The sequence below is a fragment of the Salminus brasiliensis genome, chromosome 4, assembly GCF_030463535.1.
Source record: "Salminus brasiliensis chromosome 4, fSalBra1.hap2, whole genome shotgun sequence".
Classification (NCBI taxonomy): Eukaryota; Metazoa; Chordata; class Actinopteri; order Characiformes; family Bryconidae; genus Salminus; species Salminus brasiliensis.
In genome coordinates, this window is record NC_132881.1 from 46,484,043 (window position 1) to 46,497,447 (window position 13,405).

Here is a 13,405-nt window from a genome sequence, read left to right on the forward strand (position 1 = left end):
GTCCAACACTCACTGTTTTCAAACCCAGACTGAAGACCCTCCTCTTCTGAGAGTACTTGGGTGAAGAGTAGAGTATTATGGTCTCCATATTGACTTGTGTTTAGTAAAGTCTAAGATTAGAGGAGCTTTGAATTTTTAGTCTATTTAAACTATCTGAGGTTCTTCTTGAGTAAACAGTGAAGCACTTTCTGGATAAGAGCGTCTGCTAAATGCAAAGTATAATAATATATAAATCGTGCATCTAGACCCTCTTACAGTCTTCTGATTTGAGAAAGAGCCTCCTTAAAACTCTGCCTAAAATACTAACAGTGCTAGCAGCGATGAATCAAAGCTAACAGGGGCTAGTTAGCATAATCTAATACATATTATGCAACCTGGACGTCGCCAGCTTTCATTCATAATTAGCAAAACAAGGATGTTTGGATGACACAACCTCAGGCAGTGACTCATCTACTCAGAGGCTTCCCGAAAAAACACAAGGCTCATTCAATCAGCCATGCTGACTGTATTTAATAGGAGCTCTCAGACTTAATTCTGCCACAGTCCAAAAGGCGAAAAAAACTCCATTAATCTCCCAATCAGAGCCACTAATCCGTTTCAATCTCTGTCAAGCCCAATTTTAGGCAGCGCATCACTCCGGGCTGGCCCTCAGCAGAGTGGAGGCTTTCGTTTATGCTTTGCCATCTACTCACAAAGTATTTGTTTATGTCTGTGTGAACGGCAGCGCTCAACTGCCGCTCAATCGCTCTTATTGATGATTAATGATATTAATTATCTAATGCTTGCTCATTTCATTTTTCATTTCATCAGCTTCAAGAACTGACTGTCCACTTGCTGCCTAATAGATCCACCCCTGGAGAAGATGCCACTGTAGGTGAAGATCATCAGTGTTCTTCACTTCATCGGTCAGTGGTTCTCCACAATGCACACATCTTGAATATTCTCCTTCTTCTAGCAATACTCTTCATGAATTTTCTCCTCCATGCATGAGGTTCTAGATGTTTCCCGTCCGCAAACTATTCTAGAACGCTCTAGACTGCTCTAGAATGTCCTTTTGAGTTTGGACTCTTCTTCTGTACAGTGATCTCTTTAAAAGGATCCCATAGAGTCCTTACACTGTTCTGGAATGTTCTCTACATGTTCTTTAATTATCTAGAATGTTGTCATCCCTCTATGCACTCACCCATTCCTACTGTTCTAGACTCTTCCCTGAATTTTAGTTTTAGAAATTACCTATACCACAATGAACTCTTTGAGGATCTCCTATGATCATAACATTGTTCTATGTAGAACGTTCTCTACAATTCACACAGATCTAGAATGTTCTCTTCCCTGCATAGTCTTCTAGAACATTCTTCTCCATTCGTGCTGTTCTGGACTGTTCATCTTTTTCAAGCCGTTCTAGAAAGTTCTCATTGTGTTACAATGACCTCTTTAAAGTGTTCAAGGATCTCTGTTCTTAAATGTTCTCTGTAGTTCACCCAGATCTAGAATGTTCTTCTTTTTCCTGTACACTTCTCCAGCATTCAGACTGCTCTAGAACGTTCTCTACAGTTCACACAGATCTAGAATGTTCTTCCTGTACACTTCTCCTGCATTCGGACTGCCCTCTTCCTTCCAACGCTGCTGCAATCTTTTCTTCCATTCCCACTGCTGTAGGACGTTCTCTCTTTTTCACACGGTTCTAGAATGTTCTCACCCTCACTGTGGCCGATGTTATTCTAGAACAGTGTACAGCTGACTACCAACATGACAGTGCTGGTGTAGGATGGGTCCCGCTGGGTGAGTGTGCTTTGATAAACCTTCAGTTCAGAGACACTGTGTCCAAAAGTATCTAGACACCCCTTCAAAAATAGTGAACCCAGATATTACTATTGCCGACACGGGCATTCACTGCTGACTGTATATTTACAATGCTTTCGTTCGTAGCTGCAGTGCTCGGCCTACCTTGGTGGACTTCTTCCTCCGCCGGCGGAATCTCAACAGCTCCTTATGTTGCCTGGAGACAAAGTTCACAGCCGCATACTCCAGCAGGGCGGAGAAAACGAAGAGCAAGCACACGGCCATCCAGATGTCTATGGCCTTCACATAGGACACCTGCAACACACACACACACACACACACACACATTTCAGCTTGCAGAAAGATGCTAAGGGCCTGTTTACACCTGGCGTTAACATGTGATGTAAATCCAGATAGCATCTGGATCCACTTTGACCAGATTCCTTCAAATGCGTCTCCAGTCTGATCAGATGAGATCAGATTTTTTTCCCACAAAACACACACACACACACACACACACACATCGCATCACTGTGAGCAGTTTAGCAGAACGGGAGGGGTTCTACAATGTAGTGGAATAATAGTTCTCGCATTCCCGCAATGGCTCTGTCAGAAAAAAACCTTCAGAATGAACTCTCTCTCTTTTTACCTTCTCAGAGTAAATGGCCACCCAGCCCGACCTGCTGGAAGATTGCCTGCTTAGGTCCCCTCCACCTGCATCAGACCAGCTGCCACCTACCAGTCCAACCAGCAGGCCCCCCACCCACCACCACCTGTAACAGACCAGTGGCTCACCCTCCTACCACTGCTACCTGTTTAATGACCATGTTCAAACCTAAATGGACTCTTAACTATCTGCCACTATTAATATCACCACTATTAACTATCTGCTGTATCTGGTTTGGTCATTTTTATCAATAATGTTTAAATAGTTCAGAGGAGGACGGGTCAAGTCCCCCTTGTGAGTCTTGGTTCCTCCCAAGATTTCTTCCTCCAGCTCTGAGGGAGGTTCTCCTTGCCACTGTCGCCGTTGGCTGCTCACTGGGGGTCTTTGATCCTTCATGTCTTACGTTATTTCTTCTTTTTGTCTTGGTCTTTTATTAATTACTAATTATGTAAAGCTGCTTTGTGACGACAACAGTTGTAAAAAGCTATACTAATGAATCTGACTTAACTTGACCTTCAGGGTCTTTAAAAAGGCCTAAAGACTTAACAGAGAAGTGCAGGTCTGTAATTTCTATGATAGAACCAATCACCCTTGTCCTTCAGAAAGGTGGGCTGAAGATCAGACAGTCCTGCTGCTCAAACAATGCAAGTCTTTTACATTACCTACATTAACTTGGACTACATGAATAAAATCAGCTTGCCATCCTGCTAACATGTCCATGTGGGTTTGGATGGGTTGGCCAAATGGGAATTAGAAAGTTTTGTCCTCAGGTTCCACGTTGGTCCCACGTATGGATGCCCACCGGGGTCAGTGATTGGACCAGGAGGGGTTACACGTGGGCCTCATCTGGGTTGGACACTGTACATGGGGCCTTGACAGGATCCAGGTGAGCTTAAGGTGTGCTGTAATGTTGGGTCCCAGTAAAAATGCATGTACAACCCGACTCAGAGCCCATGCCCACCTTGAACCCACCTAGTTTCACGTTCCCACATGAGCATGTTGGCTGAGCATCCTTAAGTGGCAACAGATGATTCAAACCCAGCTGCAACAAAGCGTTTTCCAGTTCTTCTTAGATAACATACATTTTGAGAAGGTGGTGCAGCATCTGCTGCTTGATTTCTACAGGAGGATACTACTAAAATGAACCAGCTCCTCTCTAAGCTGGATCATGCTGGTGTGGATTTGAGATAAGCCTCTGGTTACACAGCTGACAATGCCAAAATCAACTAGGGAAAGCACCACAGTGGGCTTCAAACACTGAAACCGTCTCACAAGGACATTGTTGCAGCAAACAGTTTGGCTCACATAGCCCACAAAAACGCTACGTGTCCAAATGTTTGTGGACACCCCCTTCTAATAAACGCATTCAGCTACTTTAAATTGCACATCAATTGTGTCTAATTCTTGTAGAGAAAAATAAGTACTGCCAATATATTAGGACTCTCTGGAGCAGATAAACATGAACCTATTGCCAGGCGTGGGCTAGAAGGGTATAAAGCCCCCCAGCATTGAGCTGTGGAGCAGTGGAAGAACTGTGTTCTCTGGAATGATAGATGATGGAGCTCCATCCAGTACTTTTATGTTGGGAATGAGGTGTGATCATCCAACGTCCTGACCTCACCAACGCTCTCTCACCAATCCTCACAGCAGTGCTGTGATGTTCACTTGTGTATCTAGGGGATAAACCGGTGTTGGTCTCACGTATATGGGAATTCTACATGTTCCATAATGGCCAGCATTGATCTAGGATCATTTAGAAGGACAGTTCTTCAGGAACACAGATTTACACAGCATTTCATCTAAACTCAATATGGATCATAAGGCCAAACTGAGATGCAGAAGTAAAGAAGTCAAGACCAGACAATGGACAAACAAAACACAGGAGGAACAAGGCACACCTGAAGGGAATACCATAAGGGGGCGGGGCTAGAGACAAGCAACATATGGAAACCAGAAGACCCTCATAAAGACCACTCATAAATGGCCAGCGGGATACAACATCATACTCATGGACACAAATGACCGCATTATTGTAGTGTGAAGGCCAAAGCACCTCAATGCATTCCCGATGGCAAAAAACTCACTTTACAGGGGATTCGAACCCCCAACCTCTTGCTTATATCATGTAATTTTAGGACCAAAAGGGGAAAACTTTGGTTGCCAGGAGAAAACTTTTTTGTTGTTTTTTTTTTTTTTTTTTTTTTGGCTTCAAAGAACCAATAGAACCAATAAGAGCTCAGAAATGAGACCCAGGAGAACACTCGAGGGAGGTTTACCAATTTACCAGCCAAGACTGAGCACAGGGCTAGGGGTTGGCTCTCCTTAAATAGGAAAGGGACTGGTATTGCTGATTGCCCCTGATCATTTTGTAGTGATTCTGGGTTTCCCTCTGGTGGCTGGGGGTGGCATAGCAGGTTGCCCAGCCACAGTCTGCACCCTTACATAAGCAGGCTCTTAGACCTTAGACCCCATTTACACCTGGTCACTAGAATCCTATATTTGTTGTATCCTGAAATATGAACTATGTCCACATGCATTTACTCCCAGTAGTCCAATGCGTCTCCGGGTAGTCAGACTGAAATCCTGAATGCTGTGTGGGACGGAATATGCAAATGTTCTTGTTGTACAGGAATTATTACTGGTGTTTAGGTTGTAGTGGGAGGAGTTTGTTGAGGCTGTTGAATGCTATAAAGTGGCTCAAATGCATCTCAGACCTCCTCTTGAAGTGGTTTGGGAGATCATATTTGTATCTGGTTTAAATGAGTCTTGGGTGTGTTTACACTCCAGGTATAACCAGGATAATCCTAATAATCAATATGAATGAATTCAAGGAAGCAGGGCAGACACTGGGGCAAGGCAGGGCTACGCCTGACAGTCTTTAACTAATGTATTGTTGGGTGTAAGAAAAGTCCGGGAGCTCCAGAAGTCTCTAAGGCTGTTAAGATGATACAGTGCATCATCCATATCATCTCTACCATCCAGTATAAGACAAACCGATCAGATAAAATTCAGAAATGTACTCTTTTTAATAATTCTACTTTACAGTTCAAAAACAGGTGGAAGTGGGTTTTAAATCCAGGCCTGTTTGCAGAAATGTGCACGTACAGAGCGCCAGTGCTCTTTCTGCTCTAATACTCCAGGCTCAGCTGATGAAGGCCTTGATAAATGTCTGATGAGACGAAGAGTACGAAGAGAGAAAACACTGAAATATGCAGTAAAATCCCATGGACTGAACGTGCAGTTGGGGGGAGGGACTGCTGGGTGGAGGCTCATGGATGTGTTGGGAATGTGGAGGCCTGTCTGTGTCTCTTATTATTATTATTATTATATGAAATATTCTCCACATCACAAATGCACTAGATAAGAAGTTAAGATACGATATATATATATATATATATATATATATCCTGGATATATCTGCGACTCTCACTCCAGCTAGGCGACCCTCTTCTACTGTGCACCTTCAGGTTTGGTCGGCCTGGCCGTTTATGGTTCAGCGGCTAGTTTCCCAGCTCTCTCCCCCCAGTTCTGAGTAGTCTCTGCGTGGCTCACGCGTGTCCTTAGTTTTCCCCTTACTCTCCCCAGGCACTGCCTGGAAGGTTGTTTTATATTTTCTCTGTTTTTCCTATCCCGTTTACCCAGCTCAGCTCCCAGAGCCCACCCCGCGGTCTCAGGTGTGCTTTTGTGTTCGCCCATTTGGTTGTCAAGTTTACATTGCTTTCCTGTTTAAGCCCTTTAGTTGCTGCGTTACTTGCTTTCGTTTATTTTTTGTATTGTACCCCTTTTTTGTTATTAAAAGTACTTGGATCCATCTCTGCGAGTGTACATCCTTCGGTGTCTGGCCTAACCAGCCATCACAGGATGTAGGCCAAAACAACATTTAGCAACACTTTATAACAGAAATAATAAATATAATTTCAATTTAAAAATTCATTAAATTAATGCAACAATTATAATATATATATATATATATATATATATATATATATATATATATATATATATATATATATATTATAATAGTATATTATAATAATAGTTTGTAACTGTTAACAGTTATATCATGTAGAATATGTATTAATACATGATTTATTTAATTGCTTTCCAGCTGGTCATCAATGTCAGTAGATGTTACACGGCTGAATTCAGGATGTCGAAAATTCAGTGTCCGGATGTCTAATGGCAACGTTTGTTTTGACATAGATGTAGAATAGTGACAACAGCTGCCGTTGATTTCTCGTCGGTTTTAAGTTGGGATGTTAAGTAACGAAAATCTAACATTATGAAGTTTAGCAGACGTTCTGGTCTGTGTACCACACAACTGAACATTTTGGACACACCTGGTTGAATATGTGCAGATAATCATTTGATGCTCGGCTGACCATATTGTCGTTTGTATTGTTCTTTTCAGAAGAGTGGACACTGGGGACACACGGCTATCCACCTTAGCTAGGATGTCATGGCTACAATTAATGTACATGAATACACACACATTTACTCATTTAGCAAAGACCAGTAAACACTATACACTTATACACTTACGGCCTAAGTTTTTGGTCTATATTCTCAAAGCAGCCCATAGAACAGCTCTCACCTTTGGCAGGGATGTCCTGGAGCCAGAGCTCTGCGTGGTCATGGTGAGGACGGTGGTGATGCCCAGAGCCACTCGGGCAGGAGCGGCGTCCATGTTGATCCAGAAGGAGACCCAGGACAGGATGACGATCAGCAGGCTGGGGATGTACATCTGAATCAAATAGTAACCCATCTGCCTCTCCAGGTGAAAACGCACCTCGATGCAGGTGAACTTGCCTACAGGAGGCGAAAAGAGAGAGAGAGGGGAACAACTGAGAACGGGACATTAAATCTTAAATCTTACATTAAATTTAACTGAGACTGTGTAAGGGGTCAGTGTCTGCCGCCGCCTACCAGCAGAGGGCGACTGCAGCGAAGCACTGTTACCCAAGGGAACTCCAATACAATCCCCAGGAATCCCAGGGGTAATCAGTGCCAGTCGGACACACCTGGTGGTCACAGCATTTAAGGCCTTTGTAGAGGGGTGACCGGTACGGTACACAGTTTGCTCCACCAATTGCCAGGTGGTGCAGTGGTAAGGTGTTGCCAGGGTTGCTGGTTCACATTAACCACATCCTTACATCACCTAAGGCCTGTCCTTACAGGCTTTCCTCTCTGCTCTTGTGTCCACTCCCTGACCATCCATAGCAAGAGCTGGCATAGACAGTCATTTAGCTTAACTACAGGCGGTGCAGGGAGGACCGTCACCCTGAAGCTTGTAGTGGAGGTGGTGTGAATTGGACCACCCTTTTCATCACTACTCCTCATCATTTATGACTTACATTATTAGGTAATACACTTCAGCCATCCTAGTTGGTAAATGATTCTGGGTCAAATGATGCCCAGTTGAGGCATTTAGGGGTCAGCTTTGGCAGTGGCAAATGTCTTGTGATCTAAGTCTGGCCCAGCTGTTGCAGAAATATTTAGGGACTGTGTGGCATTCAGACTCTGGCCACATGTGGCCTACATGCAACCGACTATGTGAAAATGTGTGTGTAGCTTGTTTGTACAGTATATTTCTATTTTGGGTTTAAACAATTAGGTTAAATGTGTTAAAAGGGCTGTTCTGGCTCCCAGATTGTGATTGCTGATAGTCCACCTAAAAAATATGTCATATTAGTGTAAAATCTTCTGTAATATATATATAGTGTGTCCACATTCTTGTTTTCACTTTTAGTGACGCTCCTGTATCTCTCAGTAAAGTGTGTCCTTTAGGGGTGGCTCAAAGTGACCCCTCACATCCTGGACACCTCCTCTTCCAGACACTCCCCTCTGGTAGAAGACTGTGGTCCATAAAAACCAGCACAACACGTCATGCTAACAGCTTCTTCCCCAGAGCTGTAGCGCTCCTCAAACCCCAGTGGGCGCCTCCCACTGTAAACCTCAAAACATACAACTGAACTGTACCAAACCGGACTGAACAGCTATTTTGCACTCTGCCTATTTGCACTATGACTATTTGCACACCTGTACAGATGTTCTTTTCTGTAAATATCAGCTCTTTATTACCTTTAGTACTTTTTACTTTTTTAATTTATCCCCTACCCTATTTATTGTTTAGTGTCATTTTCCTTTAGTTTAAGACTGTGTTCTGTGTTTTTTGTTACTTGTCATACGTGTTGCTCTCACCAAGACAAAATTCCTTGTATGTGTAACATACTTGGGTGAAATAAAGAGATTCTGATTCTGATTCTGATTCTGAAAGTGCAAATTCCACTTACTGACTGTAGGGGGAGCCCAGGAGCAAGAAAATACCAATTCTCACATAACGCTGCTTTAATATTAGTGTTCAATAATTTCAGTATTTCTGAAAATCTTGAGTTTGTACTGAATCAGATAGAGGATTGTATCTCTCACACTCCCACAAACAATCTCTCTCTCTCTCTCTCTCTGTCTGTCTGTCTCTCTCTCTCTCTCTCTCTCTCTCTCTCTCTCTCTCTCTGTCTGTCTGTCTCTCTCTCTCTCTCTCTCTCTCACTGTCTCTCTCACTGTCTCTCTCTCTTTATCTCTCTCTCTCTCTCTCTCTCTCTCTCTCTGTCTCTCTCTCTCTCTCTCTCTCTCTCTCTCTCTCTCTCTCTCTCTCTGTGTGTCTGTCTCTCTCTCTCTCCCTTTCTCTCTCACTGTCTCTCTCTCTCTCTCTCTCTCTCTCTCTCTCTCTCTCTCTCTCTCTCCACTGTCTCTCTCTCTCTCTCTCTCTCTCTCTTTTTCCAAAAACATTCTTCCCCTCTTTATATACACTTTATATACATACTAATTTCTATAACACACACAACACTAATATTATTAAACTGAAAGGAGAAGAGCTGCAGTGATCACTGTTAGGTAATTACAGTGAGGGAGGTGTCCGGCGGTGACACCTCTGATATATACTGTGTGAAGAGGAGGGTGGTGTGGGCGGTGTGCCCCTCTCCCAGAATGATCTCTAATTCTTTCCAGTTCCTGAAGTGTTGGGAAGTTGGGATCAGCTGTTTAAAACCTGTGTGTGAACTGATCTCGCACTGTGCTGAAGTTTGGGCAGTGGAGGAGGAAGTGCAGCTCAGTCTCCACCTCATCACTCTCACACTGACCACACATTCGCCTCTCTCTGGGCAGCCAGGAGCGCTTATACCTGCCCGTCTCTGTAGCCAGGCCGTGGTCACTGAGCCGGTACATACTCAGTCTCTGCTGTGGATCTCTGACGGTCAGGAGATACTGTTCCAGTCTGGACTCCCCATCTTTCTTTTCAAACTACCCCGCCTCTCTCTCTCTCTCTCTCTCTCTCTCTCTCTCTCTCTCTCTCACACACTCACACTCTCTCTCTCTCTCTCGCTTTCTGTCTGTCTGTCTGTCTGTCTCTCTCTCTCTCTCTCTCTCTCTCTTCTCTCTCACTGTCTCTCTCACTGTCTCTCTCTCTCTCTCTTTCTCTCTCTCTCTCTCTCTCTCTTTTTCTCAAAACATTTCTCTCTCTCTCTCTCTGTCCCTCTCTCTCTGTCTGTCTCTCTCACTCTCTCTCTCTCACACTCTCTCTCTCTGTCTCTCTCTCTCTCTCTCTCTCTCTCTGTCCTCTCTCTCTCTCTCTCCTCTCTCTCTCTCTCTGTCTCTCTCTCTCTCTCTCTCTCTCTCTCTCTTTCTTTTCTCAGAACATTCTTCCTCTCTCTGTCGCTCTCTTGCGCTCTCTCTCTCTCTCTGTCTCAAACACACACACAATGAGGGCAAAAGTTTTGTTCAAACTCTTAAAGCACTGTTCTTTTACCAACACACACACACACACACACACACACACACACACACACACACATCACCAGTCTCCTCAAAGCTCTAGTTTGACAGGTCTGTCAGCGCAGTGGTCGGATAAAAAAAAAAATGCGGAAACTGCAAGTGTGTGTGTGTGTGTGTGTGTGTGTGTGTGTGTGTGTGTGTGTGTGTGTAGACGAGAGAGAGAGAAGAGCAGGAGGAAGAAGAGGCACAAGTGAGCTACATTACCTGTCTGACAGCACCTCTCTCTCACTCACACACACACACACACATACACACACACTACTTAATTGTGATGGACTGTCAGTCTGAGCCTGAGCTGTATGGATGAAGCACTCCGGCCCATTCCGAGGGGGAGAAGCGGCCTGATTGGGTGGACGCTCCTCAGTGAGATCCGTTTCTGCTCCGGTTTAAAGTTGATGAGCGAGAAAAAAAAAGCCTCATAAAAAGCAGCCGAGGCGATTAGCTCCCGCCCCGCGCCGAGGGCTAATGGCTCTTGCTAACCGCTTATGTCTCACACTCCACTGAGGAGAAACCGAGCAGGAAGGTTTAACTACGTGGAACAAGATATATGCAGCATAAAGCCACATATACCAACCAGCCATAACATTAAAACCACAGTCAGCTGCCGTGAACAGAACTGATGACCTGGTGCGGTGATGAGGTGGTTATGTTGGTGGTCATGTTGCCCTAGGTGGTCGCTAAGGTGTTGCTTAGTGGTTGCTAGTGTGTGACGAAGGGTGGTTATGGTATCTCAGGTGGGTCTGTTGTCCTAGGTTGGTTGCTTTGGTGTTGACCAGTGGTTGCTGTGGTACCCATGCGGTTGGCTGGGTGTTACTAGTGTATTTGAATCATTATGAAGATAGGAAGGGTGCACAAGGAAGAAAAGGAGGAGGAGGAGGGAGGAGGAGGAGGAGGAGGAGGAGGAAGAGGAATACACCACTCTCCCTCCCACAAACGAAGGCATGCATGACACGGGAGGCGATGGCAAAGTCATCACCCCTCCAAGCGGACGTGCAAGGCCTTGAGACCACATGACAGGCCGAATCGCCTTACGAGGCACAGCGGAGATGGAGACGAGAGAGGATACCGGAGGATGAGAGAATGTGAGCTTTTCAGAAACGCTCCCTGTGTCTGTGTGTCTGTGGCCGGGGAGACCCCTTGGTGGGCTTTTTGACTGATGAGGTCGACACATGCCTATGGGAGTTGTGAAAGGACATCAGAAGGAGTCTACACACACTATAGTGTATACATTCATCTGGAAGACACATGAGAGACTGTGATTCAGCTGTGTGACGGGAGACAGTGTGGTGTGAATATATCAAAAAAGCCTTCATCTTTTACCCAGATCAAGTCTAATGAGACAGTAATTAGTAATCAAGCCAGTCCAATTAATCTAAGTGCGTTAATATGTCTCAATTAGGGCCAGTGTTGAAAAGCATAGATCAAAGCAATATTTACATTTACATTTAAGGCATTTAGCAGACGCTCTTATCCAGAGCGACTTACAAAAGTGCTTCACTGTTTACTCAAGAAGAACCTTAGCTATCCTCTAATCTTAGACTCTACTAAACACAAGTCAATATGGAGACCATAATACTCTTCTCTTCGCCTGAGTACTCTCAGAAGAGGAGGATCTTCAGTCTGGGTTTGAAGACAGCGAGCGTTGGACTCTGCTGTTCGAGACACCAGGGGAAGTTCGCTCCACCACTTCAGTGCAGGACAGAAAAAAGTCTGGGTGCTCGTTTTTCCGACGATTTTGAGGGATGGCGGGTCGAGCCGAGCCGTACTTGAAGCTGGAAGGGCTCTTGGTGCAGATTGGTTTGTTGACCATTGCCATCAAGTACGGAGGGGCTGGTCCTTTCTGGGCTTTGTAGGCCAGCAATATGGATGATTTCTTACTCAGAACATGTCAAAATAAACAGGACGAGGCTGTTAAAGTGCAGATATTATATATATTACATTACAGGCCTTATTTATGTTTAGCAATAAAGAGGATGTATTAAAATATTACAGGTTATTGCTATATTAATATTATTAGTGCTTTGCATAAATTATTAAAAGTATAAGATCCTTGAGGAATGTTTGAAGGTTCCTCAGTTTGAAACTTAATGTGCTTTGAGGAACCTTTCAAAATCTAAAAATCTTTTCTTGAAGGTTTCCTAAAGCTCCTTAAGAGGTTCCTCCACAGTTTCATAATAAAGAACCCCTCAAAGGTTCCTCAAGGATCTTATAGTTTAAAAAGTAAAGACTTCATGTTTTTGCCATTTTTTTTAATTTAATAATTAATAATTCCACTTTCCAGGTTCTCCAGGATCTGTACACACCCCGATATCTCACACCATGTATTATGGCCTAAATGACCTTTAGCATGCTCTTAGTCTTTTTCTCTTCTCTCAAAATCTCTTTGTGACCTCGGCTATCTTGAGCGGTTCTCTCAAATAAAGTCCCATTACTGCATCCTATTATTACAGTACTATTGTTCTGGAACACCCTGTCCGTTCAGAAGGACTCAGAAGGCCCAGCTGGGTCTCCATCCTCAGCTCCCCTGAGCTGCTGTGTCCCCCAGTCCATAGCACATTTGGACAGAAGTGCGGTTCGGTGAGGAATCAGCCAACGTGTCAGCCTGTAAACTTCTCTGAGCTAATTTTAGAGCCAGACAGACAGACAGTAACTTAGCAACTAATCCAAGAAAAAAAAGATTACATCTTCAAGCCTACAGCTTTAATTCTCCTCAGTCTGCTCTCAAAACCCTACAGAGAGAACACCAGAGGCCTTGGTGGTAAATAAAGGATGTCAATTTGTGCACTGCAGAGACAAGAAAGGCTCTCGTGGTGCAGGATGAGTCTAATCTACATCCGCAGAGCGAGGAATCGTCTTTTGTTGGCAGCTCTGATTAGATTGACACATTTTTCACTCAGCTGTCCCAGAAAAAGCGCCACTAAATTAACAATTCAGCTCATACTCCCCTCAGTGCTCCTCAAGCTGTCTAAAGATGCTGTAATCCTGTTATGGTTCACACACACACACACACTCCACCACCACTTGGTGCCCTGGGTCCGGCTGGCAGAAGTTAGCATCATATCATATGTTTATTTGGCCGTGAGCAGAATAAAAGGGGGTGAGATAAGCTGTGAAGATAGAGTATGC

The 13,405-nt window shown here is 44.2% G+C and overlaps 1 protein-coding gene across 1 annotated transcript in view; it reads right to left on the minus strand.

The window, feature by feature from the left end:
- Positions 1 to 13,405, minus strand: part of glra3 (glycine receptor, alpha 3) — a 105,875-nt gene that overhangs the window by 10,847 nt on the left and 81,623 nt on the right. The window contains exons 7-8 of the mRNA XM_072678576.1: positions 7,044 to 7,258; positions 1,948 to 2,097 (exon numbers count right to left, since the gene is read on the minus strand). Of these exons, the coding sequence (XP_072534677.1) occupies positions 1,948 to 2,097; positions 7,044 to 7,258 (365 nt within the window). The remainder of the gene's footprint in view (positions 1 to 1,947; positions 2,098 to 7,043; positions 7,259 to 13,405) is intronic.